The sequence below is a fragment of the Hemicordylus capensis genome, chromosome 1 (genome assembly GCF_027244095.1).
Source record: "Hemicordylus capensis ecotype Gifberg chromosome 1, rHemCap1.1.pri, whole genome shotgun sequence".
In the NCBI taxonomy this organism is placed as follows: Eukaryota; Metazoa; Chordata; class Lepidosauria; order Squamata; family Cordylidae; genus Hemicordylus; species Hemicordylus capensis.
Genome location: NC_069657.1, coordinates 435,562,253 through 435,586,763, shown reverse-complemented (window position 1 = coordinate 435,586,763; position 24,511 = coordinate 435,562,253). Strand labels below are relative to the sequence as shown.

At 44.1% G+C, this 24,511-nt stretch overlaps 1 protein-coding gene across 4 annotated transcripts in view; it reads right to left on the bottom strand.

The window, feature by feature from the left end:
• Positions 1-22,847, bottom strand: part of ATL2 (atlastin GTPase 2) — a 49,314-nt gene extending 26,467 nt beyond the window's left edge. For all 4 annotated transcript variants that reach the window (XM_053243386.1, XM_053243415.1, XM_053243403.1 and 1 more), the window contains exon 1: positions 22,705-22,847. In XM_053243386.1, the coding sequence (XP_053099361.1) occupies positions 22,705-22,774 (70 nt within the window). In that variant the 5' untranslated portion in view covers positions 22,775-22,847. The remainder of the gene's footprint in view (positions 1-22,704) is intronic.
• Between the last annotated feature and the right edge of the window lie 1,664 nt (positions 22,848-24,511).

The following is a 24,511-nucleotide window of genomic DNA, read 5'->3' as shown; positions in this document are numbered from 1 at the left end:
TCCTTGTTCTACCTTGAGGGAGGTTCCAGAAGGTAGTCCATTGGCTTACTGTGGGGTTCTGCAGGATTTGAACTCATCTCCCATGCTATTTAGCATCTACATGAAGCCACGGGGAGTGGTAGTCTGGAAGTTTCATCAGAAGTGCCACCAGTATGCCAATGACATGCAGCTCTAACTTTGTCATCTGATCCCAAAGAGGCAAGAGGTTCAGAGGTCATTGTGGACTGGATATGGACTAACAAGTCAAGGCTTAATCCTGACAATACAGAAGTGCTACTATTTGCCAGTGATCTTGGATATCAACTTGCTCTGGATAGGGTTGCACTCTCTGAAAGAACAGATTCACAGTTTGGGGTTCTCAACATGTAGTTCAGCAACATCTGGAGTACCATATGTTGGAAACCCCTGTCCTAGACCCAGTGTTGCTCCTGAATGTTTAGGTTCCAGCTGTAGCCAGAGTGCCTTGCCACAACTTCAGCTAGTACACCTGTTATACCCATTCCTGGAGAAGACCAATCTGGATACAGTTCCCCATGCCTTATGCATGTTGCATTTGGACTAATGAAACACTATATGAGGCTGCCTTTGAAGAGTATCGAGAACCTTCAGCTAGTACAAGATGTGGCTGCGAGGGTTCTGACTGAGACTGCAGTGCAGAAACATATTAATCTCATCTTAAAGAGCTATTTTGCCTGCCTGATTCTGGATCCAACTCAATGTACTGGTAATCACCAGTAACTTGTGATCAGGGTACCCTGAAAGATCAATTTTCTTCCCCTCAAGTGACAACCTACCACACAAGATCAGCAGAAGGGGCTCTGCACGCAGAAATCAAGGAAGGCATTGTGCATGTGGGACAGGGCCTTCTGTATTGCCCAAGATTGTGGAACACTTTCTGTACCCGTTTGAACCATTCCAACTTGGTCTGCCTTTCAAGTAGTGTTCTCCCTCGCCTTTGGTCTCTCAACTGCTATGCTGGTCCAAGGCCATGGTTATTTGCAATATGCTGTTTAACATATACTGTATTTTGTAGGTTAGCTGTCTTGAGATTTTATATAAGGTAGGATATAAATATATCCTAGAGCATCTTCCTTATAAGGCAAGGCTATAACACCTGGGGCTTTTTAGTTAAGAAAAAAAAGACAACTGCAGAGAGACATGACAGAGGTCTATAAAATCATGCATGGAGTGGAGAAAGTGGATAGAAAGAAATCTCTCTCATACACATAACACTAGAACCAGGGGTCATCCTATGAAATTGGTTGCCAAGAAATTTAGGTCCAACAGACTAAAGTACTCACGCAATGCATAATCAACTTGTGGAATTCTCTGACACAAGATGTGGTGTTGGCTACTAGTTTGGATTGCTTTAAGAGAGCTTTGGATAACTTCATGAAGGAGAGGTCTATCAATGGCTACTAGTCAGAGGGCTATAGACCACTTCCAGCCTCAAAGGCAGAATGCCTCTGAATACCAGTTGCAGGGGAGTAACAGCAGGAGAGAGGGCATGTCTTCAACTCCTGCCTATAAGCTTCCAGTGGCATCTGGTGGGCCACTGTGAGAAACAGGATGCTGGACTAGATGGGCCTTGGGCCTGATCCATCAGGGCTGTTTTTATGTTCTAATATAGAATCAGTGAGAGGGCCAACAGAAGTGTGATGTAATCCTTATCCAGTTCCCAGCATAAGTCATCCATTAGAAAAAGAAACATTGGTCCTACCGTGAAGGGTTCTCCCTGTAGGGTATCCCCTGTCTGAGAAAGGTCCATGTTAGTAAAGGGAAAAGCTCACCAAAGAAGAGTTGGAAAGGATGGTCCGGGCAGGAGCCTGCCCAGATGCGTCTATTCAAGAGCTAAGACAGGAAGGAACTGGGGAAATACACCTGGGCATGCTGGGAGAAGGGAGACGGATCATCACCTATCTGAAACACCTGAGACTTCCTATCTATCTGGAGCAAGGAGCAGAAGACAACCCATTGTGAGCCGTGACCTCCTACTTTGAGGGAGAAAATAAGTTTACTGATCCACAAAACAAGATGAAAGTCAAACTGAAAGATTTGCAGAGTCATTTTAAAACTGGTTTTAATATGTTAATGGTTTTAGTTATATTTGTTGTAAACACTGCAGGACACAAATTTTGAGTGGTATTCAAATATGCTAAATAAAAGCGTGATGATTATTTCCTTTTTGCTGTAAATGCTAGGACAAGTCCATGGTTTCCATGACGGTCATAAAATCCTGAGTTACACCCAAGGCAGAAGCCCCAGCTTGAATGTGGAAGTCACCCAGAACCAAAAGCCTCAGATTCCATGCCATGCACAAGCCCACCCTGGCCAGCTCACAGGAAGACTGTTGGGCAGCAGGGACAGTGGTATACCAATCTCAAGGTGAGCAGTATACCAGTCTTGTCCTGAACACCCAACTATGTACAGGTACGGGGAAATGACTTGATTAGCAAGCCAGAGGTTGCTGGTTCAAATCCCCACTGGTATGTTTTCCAGACTATGGGAAACATCTATATCAGGCAGCAGCGATATAGGAAGATGCTGAAAGGCATCATCTCATACTGTGTGGGAGATGGCAATGGTAAACTCCTCCTGTATTCTCCCAAAACCCTGGTAACTGCTGGAGGTAGATAGGGAAGTTGACTCAGTATGAACTACTGTGGCCCCACCTTCCCGGCCCTGCAGACATAGCTATTACAGTGCCCTGAAACCTGAGAGGACAACCCCACCAAGCTTGTTCAGCAAAGACTCTCTTCCCAGATTAATTCTGGGATAAGGTGTTCACTGACCTAGCATTCAACAGCAGCACTTTTGGAATGCAAGGCTTGCCAGGAGTTACCAAGGTCCTCTTGGCTGGGAGGAGATTAGGCATTACTTGTTCATATCAGTTATGTTGGTTTCCAACCAGCCACCTGCTGAAGGATCCCAAATACAAGTAGTCATGTACTTTGTAGGAACCATATTACTATGTTGAAGATAGAGAATGTTGTTCCCTAGGCATTGTTGCCTAAGAAACATCCTTCCACTTCCAGACTCTGGTTCTGAGACACTATAGCATATGTTGAATAGTTCAACACAGCTTTAGTTGGCAGCGTGGCTACACTAATTCCTAGTTGCTCTGACTGAGTGCCAACTAATTTCTAGTTGCACTGAATGCCATCTCACATTCAAGTTCTAAATGAAGCAGAGAGTGTAGTCAAGTTTGGGCAAAGTCTAACATTTTTAAGTCCTGAACCATAAGCAGAAAGCAGTACAGAAAAGCTTTTGTTCCAAAACAGCTGAAGGACAATGAAATAATTTTAGTTGTGGCAGCAATCCAGCCATTTGTGTACATGACAAGTGTTACTAAAACCTTCACCTCATGAGGAGGTTATTCAGATTACATGATACAAGCATATTTACTTGTAAGGCTGCTCTCAAAAGAAAAGCACTTATCTATTAGTGCAGCAGGCCAAACATTAACCATGTGTTTAAGCTCTACCTCAAAAAGTTGTATTATACAAGAGGCACTCTTTTCAAACAGCTGATCTTTTAAGATGGCAGGGTCAATCACAACATGCATTTGTTTACTGTACTTTCTGAAGTTAACTAGGGACCTCATCCTACCCAGAAGTTGACACTAAAGTGACAGCACCTAGTAACCTGCATAACAGCAGAGTGTGGCCTGAAACTGAACTGTTTGCTAGGTACTCTCTTCTCTGAAGTTTTATTCACATGGCAGATGTATACTGCTATATACTGGAAGACTGTTACCGGCAACCTTTCTGGTTTAGTGGTAATGGGCTTCCCAGACTCAGTGGCAATTGCCATTATTGGCTCTCTATTATATCTGCATACAATAGCCAGATGTTAATGTTCACCCTGCTGCACAACTGACTCCCTAACTGAGCTGACAGAGTAGTTGCAGAGTTGGTGTTGGAGTCTCCCAGGCTTCTGGTGCTGGGAGACATCAATATCCACTTTGGGGCCAGCGTGTGGCTCAGGAGTTCATAGCAGCCATGACAACTATGGGCCTATCCCAATTAGTTTCTGAACCAACTCATGTTGCCAGCCACACACCTGATTTGGTCTTTTGTTCAGATTGGGGGGGGTGTTTTGTGGGTGGGGCATAGTTTCCCTATTGTCATAGATGGACCACTAACCGGTTAAGGTTGGTTTCACAGCCACAACCCACCCCTGCAGGGGTGATGCACCTATTAGAATGGTCCACCCAAAAAGGCTGCTAGACCCAGCTGCTTCGACAGCTGCGTCCATTCCTTGAAGAGGGCAATCTCAAAACAGTGGTGCGCTAGCTGGTAACCTCCAGGCTTGACTACTGCAGTGTGCTCTATGTGGGGCTGCCTTTGTACACAGTTTGGAAACTTCAGTTCAAAAGGCAGCAGCTGGACTGGTCTCTGGGGCAACTAGGAAATACTATATTATGCTTGTTTTGAAACAGCTGTATTGCCTGTGAATATGTTTCTGGGCAAAATACAAAGTACTTACTGGTCATTACCTTTAAAGCCCTGAATGGCTTAGGTCCAGGTTACCTTAGAGAGCGTCTTCTTCTGCATGATCCCCACTGCATGTTAAGATCATTTGAAGAGGCCCATCTCCAGTTACCACCAGTACGTCTGGCGGCAACTCAGAGGTAGGCCTTCTCTGTAGCCACTCCTGGGCTGTGCACTCCCTGCAGAAATCCATAATTTGAATTCTTTATTGGCTTTGAGGAGAGCTCTTAAAACCTGTTTGACCTGGCCTTCCGGGGTTTTTGAATTGTTGTAAATGGGTTTAATGTTGTAACCTGATTTTTCATTGATTTTAAGTTGTTCTGATTGTTATATGGTGTTTTATAATCTGTTTTTACTGTTAATTGATTTTTATGGCTTTGTTTTAAATGTAAACTGCTCTGAGCCATTTTGGAAAGGTGGTATAAAAATTGAATAAAATAAATAATGTAGTCATCTCTCAAACCATCCAGTTCTGGCTGTGTGTTGCAGAAAACTACGAACATACTGGCCACCCATCTTTGTAGTCTTTTAAACTGTCAATGTAAATAAAAGTTCACATTTATTTAAATTTGTTTATTTAACATATATCCCTGGGCAGTTTACAACACAAAAAAGGAAAAGTTACTACATTGCAACAATTTTAAAATTTTAATACAATTTTAAAACTATTAAAGAAGTATTTAGATAAAAGCCTGGGTGAACAGATGTGTCTTTAAAAGTTTTTTAGAAGTTGTCAAACAGGTGAGGCTCTTCCAAAGGGAGTCCACCAAAGCTTGGGGGCAGCAGCAAATTTTATTTAGTCAACAAAATCTTCAGGTAAGCAATCTTTTTAATAGGCATACCATATTTACCTCAGGGTTTCCCCAGTTTTCCCCTGTTAAGTTTGGGGGGGGGGGAAGTGCGTTGTCTTAGATTCAGATTCCTTTCTTTTGAGTAAATACAGCCATATTTAGCCCCTATCTTTTAAGGCACTGCCATATTCAGAGTCACTTTCTATTCAGGTAAATATGTTATAAACACATCTCACCTACCATGGGCCTTCGACTAAGAGATGTGAGTTTGAGATGGTATACAAATATACTAAATCATAAAACGAAATGTATACCAATACCTTGATCACAGAACAAAATAAAGATATGTACGTATAGATAAGTCACTGAAAGGCAATCCATAGTGTGTGTTCTCCCTATTCCTTACAAACCAGAGTCCTAAAGGTACCAAAGATGGATGGTTAGGACTCACACTAAGCAGTTTTACCTTCCTATATTACCTGTACTAGAAGTCTGATTTTATAAGTAACTGCCTACATCTTAGCTCTCATCTATGAACAGGTGACCTAGAAACATTCTAGATCAGCTGGAAATTCTAGCGATTAACTGTATACTTGAACATTTAACATTGAGATAGAGATAATTACAGAAAACAATATAGACAGTAAAGCAAACATTAAATCAGACACTGGATCACCAGGCACCAGGTCAGACCAAATGCTTTCTTTAATGAGTTATACCGGAAGCCAGGATAAATCAGTTCTCCCCATCTTTTTTCAAGCCACCTCTCATTAAGAGGAACTCCTAGTACCTGCCACAAAACCTATGGTGTCATTTCAGACTCACACATCACTGCCTTCCTATTGCAGAACAGCATATTCTGCCAAGCTCAGTTTTAAGGCCAGAAATAATTAGGCGTTTTGACTATTTTGGCTATAAGTCAGTCTAGTGATCTAAATGCTCCTATTAATGTTAGCTGGGGTAACACTGATGTAAAGCCAATGTACCTCTATTTCAGACAGCCCCCCCCCATCTCTCACCATTCAACCTTAAAATTATTCTATCCAGGAAAGAGTGTGAACAGATTTATGAACAGAAGAGCAGCAAGCACATTGTGGAATCAAGCCTAGCTACAACTAGTTGGAAAATGGTATTTTGGTAGTCCAAACACAATGACTTGAGGATTCCAGGAGTAATCAATCCAATTCCAAGTGATCTTGTTCAAGTCAAGTACAAGGAGGAAGATACCAGGGTAATCAACTCATGTTACAAAATCTCTTTAAGAGGGACACTTGACTGTGAGTTAGAGTGCAACATCAGAAGTGCCTAGCATTATTTCATGTTGGAGGAAAGTAGAGATGAAGGCCAGAAAAAATTGAAAACTGGGGTGAAAAGAGGTTTTCTGAGGAGAAATTTGTTCTCTTCCAAACCATGTCCTTAGAGCAGGGTTTCTCAACGAGTGGGTCCCCAGATGTTATTGGACTTCAACTCCCATAATCCCCAGCCCCAGTGGCCTTTGCCTGGGAATTATGGGAGTTGAAGTCCAATTACATCTGGGGACCCACACGTTGAGAAACCCTGCCTTAGAGAAAGGTTTAAGCAGGCCTGCTCAACTTTGGACCTCCTACAGATGTTGGCATACAACTCCCATAATCCCTGGCTATTGGTTACTATGGCTGGGAATTATGTGAGTTGTAGTCCAAAGAACAGCTGGAGGGCCTAAGTTGAACAGGCGTGGGTTAAAGGAATTATGAAAGAAGGTGAGATACAATTTAAGGCTCATCAGGAAGAATCACAGGTTATTTGCCTAGCCTAACAAATGTTGAAATACAAAGAAGGAAGAAAGAATCAGGTCTGCCAAGTCTGAACTTGAGACCTTGATAGGCTTCTATTCCAAAATGTTTTTTTAACAGAGCTACACTAGTATACAGAGCAGAACCAAATTCAGTACCAGTCAAGAACAGTCTAGTCAATCCCAGAATTCTTACAAAAAGCCTCAAGTCTTGTTATCCCCCCAAAAATAGACAATACTCTGACAACTTCTATATCCCATTTATTCCTTCAAAGCTTCTCAGAAGGGAGTCTGGTTAATAATGTGTATGGAGTATGCTTGGGAAAATAGATCAAAAAAACAGATCAAGACCATTCCTAAAGCATTCCTAAAGACAAAGGATTGCCCTACTCACAATAAAGGGAAAAAGACACTGCTTCCTGTGCGTGGCAGTTAGGGGCGGCTCGAGGAGCTAGCTAATTGGTCTGTGAGGTCACTGCGCAGGCGCAGAACCCAATGTTATGAATATAACGGATCACTATCTAGATCTTACTTATACCTCACCAAGAAGACCCACCTTCATACAAAAGGCTAAAGCATCTGGGCTCTTTAATTTGGAAAAGTGGCAACTAAGGGGAAATATGATCTCCCAGGGATCAGTACTGGGACCAGTGCTCTTTAACCTGTTCATAAACGATCTGGAAGTTTGGGTAAGCAGCAAAGTGGCCAGATTTGCAGATGACATTAAACTATTTAGGGTATAGAAATCCACAACAGATTGTGAGGAGCTCCAAAAAAATACCTCCAAACTGGAAGAGTGGGTGACAAAATGGCAAATGCGGTTCAATGTAAGCAAGTGTAAAGTGATGTACATTGGGGCAAAAATGCCCAATTTCACAAATATGCTGATGGGATCTGAGCTGTTGGTGACTGACCAGGAGAGAGATCTTGGGGTTGTGGTGGACAGCTCACTGAGAGTGTTGACTCAGTGCACAGCAGATGTGAAAGAGGCTAATTCCATGCTAGGAATTGATTGAAAATAAGAATGCTAATATTATAATGCCGATACAAATCTATGGTGTGGCCACATCTGGAGTACTACGTATAGCTTTGGTCACTGTATCTTAAGGAGGATATTGTAGAACTGAAAAAGGTGCAGAAGAGGGCAACCAAAGTGATCTGGGACCTTGAACACCTTCCTTATGAGGTTAGGCTACAGCATTTGGGGCTCTTTACCTTGGAAAAGAGACAACTAAGGGGAGACATGATCAAAGTGCATGCATGGAGTGGAGAGGGTGGACAGAGAAATGTTTCTCCCTCTCTCACAACACTAGAACTAGGGGTCACCCTGTGAAACTGAAGGTTGGGATATTTAGGACTGACAAGAGGAAGTACTTTCACACAGTACATGATTTATCTATGGAATTCTTTGCGATGGGATGTGGTGATGGCCACCAGCTTGGATGGCTATAAAAAGGGACTTAGACCTGTCTTCCATGGATTTGTCTATCAATGGCTACTAGTCTGGTGGCCATGGGCCACCTCCAGCCTCAGAGGCAAGATGCCTCGAAATATCAGTTGCAGCAGAGAAACAGCAGGAGAGGGGACATGTCCTCACTTCTTGCCTGTGGGTTCCCCAGAGGCATCTGGTGGGCCACTGTGTAAAACAAGATGCTAGACTAGATAGGACTTGGACCTGATCCAGCAGGGCTCTTATGTTCTTAGTCAACTGTTCCCTTTAGCTTGAGAGCTCTAGTTGACCAACAGAGTTCAACTAGGATACCAGCATACCAAATCAGAACCAGCCACTCAACACTGAATATTTAAATTCTATCTAAAATTGCTCAGCTTCAAGTGAGTATTCAACATACATATGGAGCATCATTCCATACCTGCCAACATGTCCCTATTTTCCCATTCAACTGAATGGCAAAATAGGGACATGTTGGCAGGTATGCAACTCTTTAACTTTGAAGCTTACCAATAATGCCCCAACTTGAAACTCAGTGCAATTTTAGCAAGGTTGGGTGCACATCAAGCATGATCTGAAATCCTGGAGTCCCATGTTGCGATATTGAAAAGATTTTTAGACTAGAGCAGTCTTGACATGTCTTAGCTCTCTACTAAAGGGTATGTTTGAGCAGAGTTGGAAGCCAAGCCAGTTTCAGTGGCAGCACAGTTCCCTCAATACCCAAAGTACTGGATACTGGCTGATCAACTAGTTCCAGATAGCTCATTAATGAAGATATGGATTTAAGTTCTCTTGCAGGAATTAGTTGCTGCTTCTCCAAAGACATTCTTTTTATTCCAGATTTGAAGATAAATAAGATGGCTTTAGGGAGACTTTCTGCCTGGAGTAAGGGACTGAAGTAAATTGATTACTCATGTCCTCTTTTCCCTATCACCCCCAAGGCTTCTCCTTTGCAGTTCTAATGCAGGCTTGCAAAGTCAAACTGTTTACTTTGATCACTTTTCCACAGCAAAAAACATTGGTTCAGATTATAGAAGCTGGTTGCCCTAGAACACTTGGGCAACACAAGTGAAGATTACTGTCCAATTTACTTATACATTCAACAATGTAAGGTAGGGATAAAAGCATTTTGCAGGAGAGTCTTAACAGCACTGTTGTCCCATAAGAGGACTAGAAAGCAAGCCAGACAATATCTTTATTTGGACTATTATACATTTTATATCCCACTCTTCCTCCAAGGAGTCCAGAGCGGTGTACTACATACTTAGGTTTCTCCTCACAACAACCCTGTGAAGTAGGTTAGGCTGAGAGAGAAGTGACTTGCCCAGAGTCACCCAGCAAGTATCAGAATGAACTCAGGTCTCCCCGGTCCTAGTCTAGCACTCTAGCCACTACACCATGCTGGCTAACTAGTCCCAAAAGAAAGGTTTTGAGAAATAAAGGAATCAGTTAATCCATACCATGTCAAACAAATACATGCTTTTCATTTTAAGCTTTAAGTCAATTCTGTTTTGAGGACATGCCAGCAGCTTGACTTTTGCACAGCAAGCCAAGTTTGATTTGGTCATGACAATTTAGTTCTCACTATGCTGGAATCAGCTGGACAATAAGCTTGTCCGACAGAAGATAATTGCATCAGATCTCAAAAGACAGGAAGAGCTTGATCTGCAGCTCACTTTCCTTTCATAGAGACCAAGTATTTCATTTACTCAAATCCATTATATAGAAATATGTATAGCTTGATCTCTGTGGGATTTACCAAATACATATTAACTGAAAGGTGGACAGATCTGTAGTAGGCAGCAGTGCCCTATGTAGGGAACTGAACCAGGTAGATTTGTAACTTTTATTTATAGTTTAGGAGAAAGGGAAGGTAGCAGTTTTAATCAGAAACCTATACATATACACTCATTGCAAAGAAACCAGTTTAGTAAATCAAGGGCCTGTTTTTATGAGCAGTATTTCTCACAAGTAGCTCCCATTTCTCAAGTAGCTTAATGATCACAGCCTAGTAATTCCACAATCACATGCTGACTGCACTAGAAATGTGGGTTTTCTGGGAAACAAGAGTTGGAAAATTTCCTGGATTTCCACTACAAGTGTTCTTATTTTAGAAAAAAATGCAAGATTTCCAAATGCTCTAAGTATCTATTAAATTTTTAGACTGGCCCAGAACTTCCATCTCTGTGTTGTTTACAACATAACACAAATTAGGACAAAAATGAGAACAATTTAGATGTCATTCTGACAGACCCACATTGGCCCCAACGCACGTGGTATGTGGACCTCGTCAACCTTTCCATTCAGCCTCCCTGGCATTGTCCTCATCACTCAGACCTCCTGTCACAGGAACCCATCTTATACCCATGGTGAGATGGTTTTGACTTTCCTCTTGGTCTGGTTTTGACTTTGCACTAGGAGGTTGAACGTTCAAGGTTGACAGACGGGATATTCCCGAAAGGTTCAGGACACCATTTTACCCTCTCACCGACCTTCTACCCAACAGTTCTATCAGGCCACCTAGGCGGCCTTTTCCCGGTGGGCTCACAGGCAGTATTGGCAGGAGTTTCTGAAGTCTTGGCCTTCCTTCAAAACGGCTTGGAATTGCGCCTCAAACCCTGCACTCTGAGAACACAAGCTTCCGCTCTAGCTTCTGTCCTGGAAATCTCATCTCAAGACTCCCATTCACTCCACCCTCACATTTCCCATTTCCTCTGTGGCGCATGCAATCTGGCTCCGCCTCCAGTCCACCATTTCCCCTCATGGAATCTGAACAAGGTTCTCAATGTTCTTATGTCACCCCCCACCCCTTTGAACCCTTGGCTTCCATCTCCCTCAGGCTACTTTCTTATAAGGTTCTTTTCTTGGTAGCCATCACTTCAGCCCGCAGGGTTTCAGAAGTAGGCCTGTTGGTCCGTAAAGAGCTGTGTATGTACCAGCCCAATTCTGTGGTCCAACGGTTAGATCCTACATTCATGCCTAAGGTCAACTCAGTGTTTCACCACTCCCAAGAGGTTATTCTCCCTTCCTCCTGCCCCAACCTGACGCACCATAAAGAGAAACTCTGGGATAAACTAGATGTTCGCCGTGCACTGAAGGTCTACATCAACTGTACCAAGGAGTCCAAGTGATCAGAGGCTCTCTTTGTTTTCTTTCAACCTCGCAATCTGGGACACAAACATCCAAGTCCACCTTGGCTGCCTGGATTAAAGCGTGTATTAAAGTAGCCTACAAGTCACAGGGACTGGCTCCCCCCCTTGGAGATTACAGCACATTCCACTCTTAGCACAGCGGCATCAGTGGCTTTTTCCACTCAAGCCCCCTTGTCAGATATTTGCAGAGCGGGCTATGTGGTCTTCAGCCACACCCTTTATCCAACATTACAAAACCTTTCACTGCCTCCCCAGCAGACTTTGGCCGCAAAGTACTCCAGCAAGTGGTCTGAGACATCCCCCCACCCCAATTAATGTATACCACTTGGGCATGTCCCATTACTGATGAGCTCCAGCACAGCAGAAAAAGGAACACTGGTATTACCTGTGAAGTGTTCTTTTTCCCTGTCGCTGGAGCTCATCAGGCCCTCCCGGATGTCTGGTCTGGGAGTTCTGCTTATGACGCTTATTGTACATAGTTACAGGAGAAGGGAAGTTCTTCCGCTCTGGGGTGGAGGCAATGCCCAGGGTTTCAGCATTAGACCCCCTTCCATCATTATTGCTCTTTGATGTTCCATTTTTTCTGCTTTCATGACTTCTGCTTTTATCTTCTGAATAATTATCCACTGACATTCCATCATCCTTAGTTCACCACTCTTCTTGGCAGTCCTGGAACTGGGGATGACTCCCTCTGGCAGGAGGAACCAACACTTAATTGTTTCTGGCCTGTCTCAAGCACACTCAGTATCTAAAGCCATTACTAATGAGCTCTAGCTACAGGGAAAAAGAACCCTTCACAGGTAAGACCAGTGTTCCTTTTTTCAAATGCAATAAAATTGTGATTCTTTTCTCTGATTTTTCATTATCTTTAGTTTATCTGAAATGTTGTCTAAAATTGTCAATGACCATACCTTGTTTTACCATCTCTCCACATTTAAATTATCCAATAATTTCCTTTGCTGTGCCCTAACTTCTTTAGCAGCCAGAATTTTAAAAAATAACTAATTCTTTGTCTTTAAGTTTAGTATTATTTCCTGTTAAAATATGTAATAAAGCCAAATCTGGAGAATAATCTACTCTGATTCCTTATATTGCTAATTTCAACAAAATATATCTTCCAAAAAGGTTTAATTTTCTCACAAGTCCACCACATACGATAATATGTACCTTTCTGTTTACAACCCCTCCAACACTGTATAGAATTTTGTTGAGAAAACCGGGCTAATACCAAAGGTGTTAAATACCAGCGATTTGGTATTTTCCAGTGAAGTTCTTGAATAGAGGCCGAGAGAAAAACCCATCCTCCATGATGATTGCCAGTGCATCTCCTCTATATTTTTACCTAAATCCATTTCCCATGCATTCCTCAAACCTATTGGGGGATCTCCGACCTCTATTTGTATTAAAATTTTATATATATTGGAGCTTATCCCTTTAGGCTGATTCAAATAACTGAGTATTAGTTTCTCAAAATTTGTAAGTGAGCACGTAGCTGAACTATCAACGCTACTATCCATCAATATGGCTCTAATTTGAAACCAACCCAACCAAGATATTTGAGATCCCGTTTGTTGTTCAATCTCCACCTTCTTGTATAACCTCTTATTTCTATAGAAGTCTTATTCTATAAAAGTTATTTTCCTTCAACATCTTCAAATAAGCCATATTTACTCCAGTATCCAGATATGTTAATAAAGGTGTTAGTGGAGAAATATCTCCTATCAATATCGTAAATTTCTCTTTCCATATCTGAAGCATATTTCTAGTGAATACATTTTTAATTTTCTTAAACTCTTTAAATTTACTTGGGTGGAAAATTATTTGTCTTAAGATTCTGCAAAGCAGTGTCTCCCACCCCCAAACTACTTAGGGTCTCCAGAAGGACACTATGGTTGATAGTATCAAAAACTACTGAAAGTTCCAGAAGGACCAACAGAGCCACTGCCTCTGTCAATTCCCAGTTGGAGATCCTCCATAAGCTGAACAAGGCAGTCTCCACCCCATAGCCCACCCAAGACCCAGTTTGAAGTTTATCTAGATAATCAGTTTCCTCTAAGACCACCTGGAGCTGGGAGGCCACCACACTCTCAATTACCTTCCCCAGCCATGGAAGCTTGGAGACAGAACTACAGTTGCTTAACTCTGAGGGATCCAATACAGGCTTCTTCAGAAAAGGTCTAATGATTGCTTCCTTAAGACAGGGAAGCATCTGGCCCTCCTTCAGAAACATTTGCAATATCTACCAGGCCTTCTACAACAACCCCACTGCTAGATTGTATAAGCCACGTTGGACAAGGGTCAAGAAAACAGGTGATAGGCCGCACTCTTACAAGCAGCTCCTTAGGAGTCACAAACTGAAACTGATCCAGCCTAAGCACATAAGAGGAGTTGCTGAACACTTCAAGGTCAGGCACTGCAGTAACTGTGGGGTCTGAGCTGGCCCAGATACAAGATATTTTATCCACAAAACACTCATTAAATGTCACAGTGGGAAATTGATGGTTCCAGATTCTGATTCAAGGGAGAGGCATGTATTAGCCCCCTCACAGCCCTGAACTCTGCTGGATGTGAGCTTGCGGATGCAATAGGGGCAGAAAAGAATTGCTTCTTTGCCACATGCATTACCTGAGCATAGGTCTTCAAATGTGCTCTATGGTGTAATCTATTGGATTCTAGTAGACTCTTCACACACTCCAATCTACCTTGTTTCAGCTCCTGTAGTTCCATATACCAAGGGGCCAGTTTTGAAGTGGGTCAGAGAGCTTAGGAACGATGGTGTCTACTGGCCTGGTGAGTCTGCTGTTCCAATTCTCCACCAGGGCATCAACAGGATCACCAGAAGAGCCAACACCAAATCCTTCCAAGGCTTCTGGGAATCCTATTGGATCCAATAACCTTCTCAGGCAGACAATCCTAATATGCCCCTCACCCTGCAGAGGTGGAAAATGACTGTGAATCCAACCTTAACCAGATGGTAGTCCATCCATGACAGTGGGGAAGTCACGAGTCCCAACCCACAGACCACTACCCTGATCAGAGTGAAGATCAAATCAAGCATGTGACCAACATGTGTCGATCCCAAGACTGCTTGGGATAGGTCCATAGTTGTCATAGCTGCTATGAACTCCTGAGTTGCCTCAGATAAATTGGTTCTTTAGTGCAGCGATTCTCAGTGTGGGGTCCCCAGATATTATTGGACTTCCATAATCCCCAGTCCCAGGGGCCTTTGGTTGGGGATTACGGGAGTTGAAGTCCAATAACATCTGGGGTACCCAACGTTGAGAATCCCTGCTTTAGTGAACACTGAAATCCAACCACCACAAGCCTGGGAAACTCCAATGCCAAGTCCATCAGCTCACTGATGGATTCTGTTGGGTAGCAGGGTAATCATACCAACGGAAGTCCAGTCTATCCCTGGTCCCCAAACTTCAGTACATTCATTTGATATGGTCAGGTACTCTGACAGGGATCATGGTAAGGGAGATTTTATTCTTGTAGACCACAGCCACTCTGCCTGCCCACCCACAACCCCTCACCTGCACAATCTATTTATATGGCACCCTACTCCCATAGAACTCAGGGCGGCTTACAAACATAAACACAATTCCATAAAAATATATCTTACGTTACCTCATAACCACAACCCCATACAATACTCATTCCACATGACATAATAACCATGCATTACAGGATCACTCTACAACCAGCTATCTCAGCGACTGAACACCCGGCAGAGCATTTCAGTATTACATGCCTTACGAAAGGCCAACAGATCATGGAGAGCTCTGATATTATCCGGGAGACCATTCCATAGAGTCGGAGCCACCAATGAGAAGGCCCTGGCTCTCACTGATTGCAGTTTAATATCCCTAGGGCCTGGGATCACTTGTGGCTGATCTCAGGACCCAGCGAGGGACATATTGAACAAGGCGGTCTTGGAGGTATGGAGGGCCCATACCATGTAGGGCTTTAAATGTTAAAGTTAATATTTAACTTAGCATGTTATTTGACCTATTTATATAGTTAAAGAACACCTAAACTGTATTAATTTCCCTAGGGTGGCAGGGAGAGGGCGAGCAGGTAAAGAGCTCTTTACCTTTTTTTAAAAAAAGAAACTCACCCCTCACCCTACCCTGGCTGCCCGTCAAGACGGCTCAAATGCCAGCTCAACTTCAGAAAGGGAACACCAAACCTGTTTGTGCACATCCTTAGTTGAAAAATGCTTTAAAGCAGCTGGAATAAGACATCTGATTTGTTCTTTCAAGACAGCACCCTCCCACTGACTCCAGAAGCTAGACATGTCTTCTCCATTTCTATTTTTTAGAGCCTAAATCTTTATTTCAACATTTCCAGGTGTTTCTCCCATACACAGCAGTGGAACAAAAGGCCACTATGAAGTCTGCAGTTCATCCAATATCCACTTCATGCTGTAAGTTCAATGCATCAAATAGGATGTTAGTCAGCTTCATGTTACATTTTAAATAATTTGAAATATTCAGCTAGTCTTTAAGTTCAAGGCAATTTAACAGAATCATAAAATTGTAACCATCTCATCTATTCAAGGCTGGGAAGTGTGAAGTTTTGAAATCAAATGAGACTGACATAAGAGGATGACCTAAAAGCCTACTCCTCCCAGACAACTTCAATATGCCATTGATGTACATTCTCACAGAACAAGCTGTTAGCATTGGCAAGCTCCATAATGAAGTTGGCACCATCAAGCAGTAGGGGTTTCACAACTTAAGTATGTGCTCAGGCATAACCAAGTATGCTAATATTTAGCTTTAATATACCTTATATATATTGTGCTACATTAAAGTGTGGAATCAGTGTTTCTTACAGCTTGAATAGTGCCACAAAGTCCAAGAAGATAAAATATCAATGACTAATATTAAAATACTTCTTAAAAATAAGCTGGCTGAAGACAAAATCCAAGTTGTATACAAGAGTCTCTTAACTGAGGACAAGACCTTTGAACACAGGTTAAAGGTTGCTTACTTCATCCTATATTTCATAAAGGAAATCTACTGCACCCACCTAGGTGATCTGTGTTATTCCCCACTAGGCATATTGATTCAGTACCACCAAGCTCAACAGAACTTACAAGTATTTGTATTTAAGAAAGTAGTCTTTATCCTGGCTTATACAGAGAGGGCAGGACATTTTATAAGCCCCTAGACTTATCTAAGCAAATGTAAGAGTAACTTTTGTATAAAAGGAACATGGGCTAAGTGACAATGCTAAGGCTTATGCTCTAAAAGGTTTTATCTGAAAGCCTTGTTTTTTTAATTTAACAAATATTTTATTTATTTAATAAATATTTTATTTAAATATTTTGTTTATTTTCAGTCAAGCAGCATACACATCATTCTGAAGTTCATCCCACAGAAATTTCATTTAAATTCACCCACCCTGACCAGAGGCCCAACTAAGTGTTTTGGTGTTACATTAGACTGGCCAACCCTGGCTTAGATATTTACAGCCAAGATCAAAAGTTCATATGTTAAGAAGAAAGTCATTGCTAATGTTTCCCTTCAATGAGTCTGCTTTACCAGAGTTAAAAACAAGGAGCAACTGACAGTAACTGACTAGCCTTCCCCAGTTAGTAAGTGCATGACATTCATGCACAGTGAATGGTTCTAGCACAAGCCTGCTCAACTTTGGCCCCCCAGCTGTTTTTGGACTACAACTCCCACAATCCCAATCCACAGTGGCCAATAGCCAGGGACTATGGGGGTTTTAGGCCAACATCTGCAGGGGGGCCGAAGTTGAGCAGCCCTGTTCTAGCATGAAAACCCCTGTTCAGGTAGAGCTTTGAGCAGAGAATGGCAAATTGGAGTGCCTTTGGGGGACAAGTGTGAAGGTAGCTTTGTATGCACATAGGAAGAGCTATTTTCTCATGGATATGCATGCACATTCATATGAAAATAGTGCATCACCACAAAGCTTTAATCACATGGACTAGTTGCTGCAATCCCTCTACTTGTTTGAGTGGAAAGCTCACTGAAAGCATATGTGCAGTGGTAGGCAGATGAGTCTATACACATGCCATTTCTAGTTTGACCTTGTTAACTGCTCTAACACACTTCTGAAGACAATGACTTAGCCCAATATCATATGAAGAGAATCTGAAATGGTTTCCCAAACCAACCTCACATCAGCTTACAATAAACTGTTAACACTGAATTAGACTAACAAACCACATACTCAACAGCAGTTAGCATCATAAGACCAGTACAACCCCACCAAGCCAAGAACCCAAAAGGTTAGAGTTAAGAAGAGTTAAGTTTCCAGGAGACTGGGAGACACAGCTAGACAAAATTTCCTGGGTAGGGTATTCCATAACTGGGGCACTAGCTCAAGATCTTACCATTGCTAACAGTACTTCAAGAAAGCATCTTATGTCACATGGGGGTACATAAGGAAGAAGATTTTAAGAGGCAAGTATCAACATTTTCAATAAAGTCTAGAAACATCAGTAATCCATGCAACTCCTTCAAGTCAAGTATTCTATGACCTCTATAAACTGCCCCAATCACTTCCACTGGGGTAGTTATGTTCATCTGTTCTAGCAGAAATAAAATCTTGTGGGACCTTTTAATCTTTAAGTTGACACAAGATTATTTTTGCACCACTCTCTTACCACTGAGTTTTGGGCCAGTTAACTTCTGGACACACTTCCATGGCAGGCACACAGAGTGCATTGCAACAATTTGTTTATGAAGGTTACCAAAGCATGAACCAGTACCTAGATCAGTCTTGCAAAGAAAAAGGTCACAAGCACATCAAGCTAGCCTAGAAAGCAATACCCCTAGCCAGTTGACACCAGAGCATCAAGCAATAAAGCTGGGTACAGGAACAGCATCATGTTTTATTTTATTAGGAACACAATTTTATTCTGCTGCATGCCTGCATTGCCAAGTCCTGCACTGGCAGTTGTGTTTCTAGACATAGGTGGACCTTGTTATCCTTGGGGGTTCCATTCCTGCTGATTTCTGTGAACAACAAAACAAGTTACTGGAGGCTAAAAGTGGCAGAAATAAGAGAAGTATCCGGACCAGTGTTCCCTCTAAGGCGTGTGCACGCTCAGTTAATTTTAGATCCCGCTCACGCTGAATTAAGAAGGCCCCACTCTGAATAGATGTGCGCACACAGTGCCTTGATACTGCTGCCCAGAACAAAACTCATTCTGCACAGAGATGAAAACAGAATATGAGAACACACTGATCAAGTGGTATATAAATATAATAAATAAATGCCTACCTGAAGGCAGTAATGGGCTGGATGAGGGATAACAAACTAAAGTTGAATCCAAATAAGATGGAGGTACTGGCTGCAGGGTGTGCTTGTCAAGACTCAAGAGATGGTTAGATTCACCTATTCTGGATGGATCTACACTCTGCCCAAAAGAACCAGTACATAGCTTGAGAGTGCTCCTGGAACCAAAAATCGGGTTTCTTAGGTCAAGGCAGGGGCCAGGAGTGCTTATCAGCTTTGGCCAATATGTCAGTTATGTCCATTTCTAGAGTAAATGACCTTAAACAATGGTGCATATGCTGCTAAACAGGACTGACTACTGTAATGCACGCTACATGGTGCTGCCTGCACGGTGTAGTGGCTAGAGTGCTGGACTAGGACCAGGGAGACCAGAGTTCAAATTCCCATTCTGCCATGAGACTAGCTGGGTGACTCTGGGCCAGTCACTTCTCTCTCAGCCTAACCTACTTCACAGGGTTGCTGTGAGGAGAAACATATGTAGTACACCACTCTGGGCTCCTTGGAGGAAGAGCGGGATATAAAATGTAAATGAATAAAAATAAATAAATAAAATGTAGTCTGACAACTAAATGGTGCAAAATGCAGCAGCCAGTTTGGTCTCTGGGACAATCCAAAGAGAACATGTAACACCAATTTTAAAAGAATTGCAGTGGCTACTGATATATTTGAACAAAATACAAGTGGTGGTTATTATATATAAAACTCTTAACAGGTTGGGTCCAAAGTACTTAAGAAAGCATCTCCTTTGTCATTAACCCTGTCACCTATTAGGATCATCTGCAGGAAGTCTAGTAATGGTTGCCACTGATTTGTTTGCACAGCCTCCTTTGTGGCTGCTGCAAGCTCTGGAATACACTCCCTGTCAAAGTAAGAGCTTCTCCATCTCCAATTGCTTTTAAAGAGACCCTCAAGACATATCTGTTCTCAAGCTTTTACATTTTCAACTCTTCAATTGTTTTTATACTTTTATTTTAAATTATGTATCTGAAGCTAATTGTATGTATTATGTATATTATTGAATATACAGATCAGTTAGCATATAAACATAAATTAAAAAACACACATTTTTGGCTATTGTGATATGAACCAACAGCTTCAGCCTGCACTGCCTCTTATCTGAGTAAATGCACAGAGATGTTGCCTAGCCATTGCACTAGTATGTTGAGATAACAGAATGCTAGGCATCAAATTGTCAGACATACAGCATGATTCTATGCAAGCTCAGGAATCCCACAAATGTTGGCTTGACTTTAGTCATCCCCAGCTGCTCTCCTTCCAAGTCCTTACACATGTAAAGGAACTAGAGAGGTAAAGCATCAGCTTTCCACTTGGCACCAGGCAGACACTCAGAAGCAGCAAGAATCTCTATTGTAAGAGTTTTCAAATGCCACCCAAGGTGAGTGAACTACATATGCACTCATGTCCTGCACATGTCAAGACAACTTGAGGAGAGGTGTTTCACTTCATATTCAAAAAGGCTGCTTATGAATCTCTGAAAAATCACAGCTATGGAACCCTGTTCACTCAGAAGCAAGTCCAATGAGGCTTGTTAATGCAAGCAGGCAAAAAACTGCAAGTTGCAATTCTAAACATTTGCTTCCATGTAAAGCCTTAGAATCATCTCTCAGGTTCCTGGTTCCCTCTACTGCACAGGACAGAGTCCCCCAAACAAGCAGCAGCAATACTTTGGTTAGGCCAAACACTTTCATGAAATAAGTTCTCAGGAGAAGAATGTTTTAGAGAAGAGGGGCTAGCTTGTTAATCCAGTTTCAATTAGCTTCAGGTCTTAAACATTTATTAAGCCAACCAGAAGAGTTCCTACCAAAGCTTTTTACCAGATTTTCCCCCCCTATTAGCTAACTTTTGGATTATCTCCAAATGGGGATTTTTCTTTAAAAGTTCAAGTTACACACCACAGTGTCAAAGCACTATCATTTGCCAGGTTTATTTATGGCAAGAAGTCGAACGAGCATTATACAAGCATATTCCCCATGCATCAAGCAAGTACACAAGTCTATCACATGTACACAAAAGCAAGACTGCTTGGTCACTTGCCAATTTGGATCACATTAGAGGGGAAAATAAGGTCAGTTTGATTTCATTTGATCTCACTCCCCTTTCCATTCACTATGTACTGAGAGGCTGCAAATGCTGGTTTGCACTAATTGCAAGAACTAGCTATACAACATAGAACCTGAGAGTTTCGCTACTGCTTTCCCCTTCATAGGAACATAGTATTACTGTTAGTGAATTTAAAAGTAGGTCACAGTATTAAGTGAACTGTGAGCATTGCATTAGAAGTGAAGATTTCTCCATGTAACACTGCTGCTACTACTATCAATCCCAGCACCCCAGCACCAACCAGAGGCAGTTCTCCTCACCCACTGAAGATTATACAATTGGTTCCTTACATCAGTTAGACCCTGCTATATGACCTTCCCCACTCCTCACACTAGCTCCTCCTCCTTGAATATATACAGTCTGACACAATACCTTAACACTCAGTCTCACATACTGCATAATCCAACATACTACGCTCCAGCACTGCAATACATCCCCTCAGTCTTATCACCTCTCTTCTAATACCTACTGAACACGGCACCTCAGAAGATCTAGCCTACAGTACCACCCCATAAAGAGATCCAGAACTCCTGCTGACATTCACTCCAAAGGCACTAAGTAACAAGGCTACACGCTAACATGCACCACCAGCCATCCCCTACCACATGGAAACACTAGCTCCTCACCCCCACTTGGTACACCAGTCAGGCCTGGTCTACACATGCAGCAGCATGAGGCAGCAGAATATCCTTATTTTTGAACAATTCTTTTAACCGACTCCCCACTGGGCCAGTTTTCTACTTGCGAGGTCTTTAAAGGAGCATTGAAAAATGCACTCAGACCCCACCTGCAGCCTGAGGCATCACAGCTCACTCCGCCACTTCAGGATTCTTCCTCCCCATTCTGCTGCATGTTTAGGCCAGGTCTCTGTGCTTGCGAGGCTATACCTGCGAGGCACTGACAAGGCAGCCGGCTGTTTCACACGCGCATAAGGAACGAACCAGACCCGCCACAACGATCCCCAACCCACCCCTTTGCGAAAGGTTCCCCGTTTACTGAATCCTGCCCAGCAAGCTCTCGCAGGTCCCCTCCTTAATATTGTGCCGACGAGGCTGAGCGAGGTGGACCTCTGGTCTGACTCGGTGTATGGCAGCTCCCGGTGCTCCCATACCCCAGACGGACCCCTCCTTTCTCCCTCCCCTCGCCTCAGGCATCACAGCCTGCCCCCAACCCCGACCCTCAACACCCACACTAGTCTAGACGGTTGGCGCCCTTCCCCGAGTCCCCACGCCGGCAGTTCCGCCAGGCTGTGCCACCCACCGACCCACCCGCCCCCTCCCTGCCTCTCCCAGGTCTCTGCGGCTGGCCACCTGCGCCGCCGCCCGCACACCGACGCCCTGGCCAGGGAAGCAGGCTGCCCCCGCCGGCCTCCCCCAGGGGCCAGGCCTCTCAGCCACCCCTGCGAGTGGCGCGGCCTTTGCGAAGCGGGTGGGGAGGACGGGGGGCGCTGCCCTCCCCATCGCGCTGCCTCAGACGTCGACGCGGCGCTCTCCCTCCCGCGGCGTCCCCCGAGGGGAGCGATTCCCGCCCGCAGCCGTTACTGGAAGAAGGGAAAGCACGGAGCCGGCGACAGGGGGAAACGGGACGAAGCGTCGCCCTCCGGGCCTCGCATCGCTCCCTTTTTGGCCCAGGGCGGGCGCTTCGTTACCTGCCAACTCCGGCTGGAGCCGGGGCAGCTCCGCTCGCTGCCCGTACCGAGCCGCGTCCCCTTCCGCCATCTTGTCCAGGTTTAAAATTAACTCCCCATGACGTCAAACGCCGCCGCGAGCTCTTTATCGACAGGCAGCGCGCGAGCGCGGCACGGATTGGCGCCCCGGGTCCTAGCGCCGCCTAATTCCACTCCCCCCACACACTCACAGTCCAAGTCGCTAACCATTACTGCGCATGCGCAACCGGCTTTCACCCTTCGCTCTCGCTTTAATCTTTCGGTTGTGTCTCGCCCGATTCTTCTTTATATCCCTCGCCCTGCAGGGGAAGGCAATCATTTCCCCAAAGTGATTCCTGAAGAACTTGGGAGTGATCTTGCCTCTGTTGCCTTTTTTTGCTCAGCCGGCAGCAGAGAAACTGGATCTGCATCTCTAGAGATTGCAATAGAGTGCGATGGAAAACCTTGTGAGTCTCCGCACCCACCATCCTTTGCCCTGGGAATGGAACCTGCCTTGGAGCAAAAGGGCCTTTGGGCCCCCTTGGGAGCTGCGTTTGAGCACAGAGAAAATGGATTTGCAGGTCCCAGGAAGCCAGCCAGCAGGGAAGAGTGCAGGAAAAAGCCCTTGTGCCACCAACCCAGGCTGGGAGCAGTAGGGGTTTCTGGGAAAGAACCGTGCAGAAATTCTGGGAGGAGAAACGCTCAGCTTGGATGTGCAGCGCCAGAGATTCAGGCAGTTCCCCTACCAGGAGGTTCAGGGTCCTCTAGACCAGGGATTCTCAACGTTGGGTCTCCAGATGTTATTGGACTTCAACTCCCATAATCCCCAACCAAAGGCCACTGGGGCTGGGGATTATGGGAGTTGAAGTCCAATAACATCTAGGGACCAAACATTGAGAATCCTTGCTCTAGACTAGAGCAGTGTTTCTCAACATTTTTGGAGTCACGTTCCGTACACAGTTTCCCAAACCAGCAGTTAGTAAAGGGGTCGCCCCCCACCCCCACGCACTCCCCTCAAAACAATTTTGAGCCGCTGCCTCCAGGAGCTCTCCGGAGCTCATTTCCAGGCAACCCTTACTGCTGGATAACATTTATTTATTCATTAAAAGATTTAATATACCGCCCGATTTATTTTGAGGGAGCAAAATGAACATTATCTAGAGGCGAGGAGGGCAGCCTGCCTAGAAATTACCTCCGGAGAGCTTGCCCAGGCTCCGTGGTTTCCGGCCCCTCCCCCTTTGTGATGTCATGTCCGAAGGGGCGGGGCCAGGATCCACCAAGCCCAGGCAAGCTCTCCGGAGCTCATTTCTAGGCATGCAGCCCTTGCTGCTGGATAACATTCCTTCCTCTAAATGAATGTTATCTGGCAGCGAGGGCTGCCTACCTAGAAATGAGCTCCTGAGAACTCCCGGCGTTGGCAACCCCCACCAGCCCAAAATTGTTTTGGGAGGGTTAAATTCATCATGGACCGATACACAATGCCTCGCAGACCGGCACCACTCCGTGGACCAGTGGTTGAGAAACACTGCTCTAGAGGTTTCAGGGGTGTAGCTATAATTGAGTGGATGAGTTCAAAGAACCATGGGCCCCCCACCTCCTGAAGGCCCCCAGTTGCACCCCTCCTTATTTTCTTCATTATCTCCTTCACTCCAAGGGGCCGGGGAGAGGGGTGAACATGGGCCCCCTCTCTCTTAGCTGCGCCTCTTGAGAGGTTTGCAGCCGACTGCATGACGTTTGCCATCAATGGCCGAAGCCAGAGAGAGACACGAAATCTTATATCTTGGATCTGGTGATCCTGGCGCAGTTTCTG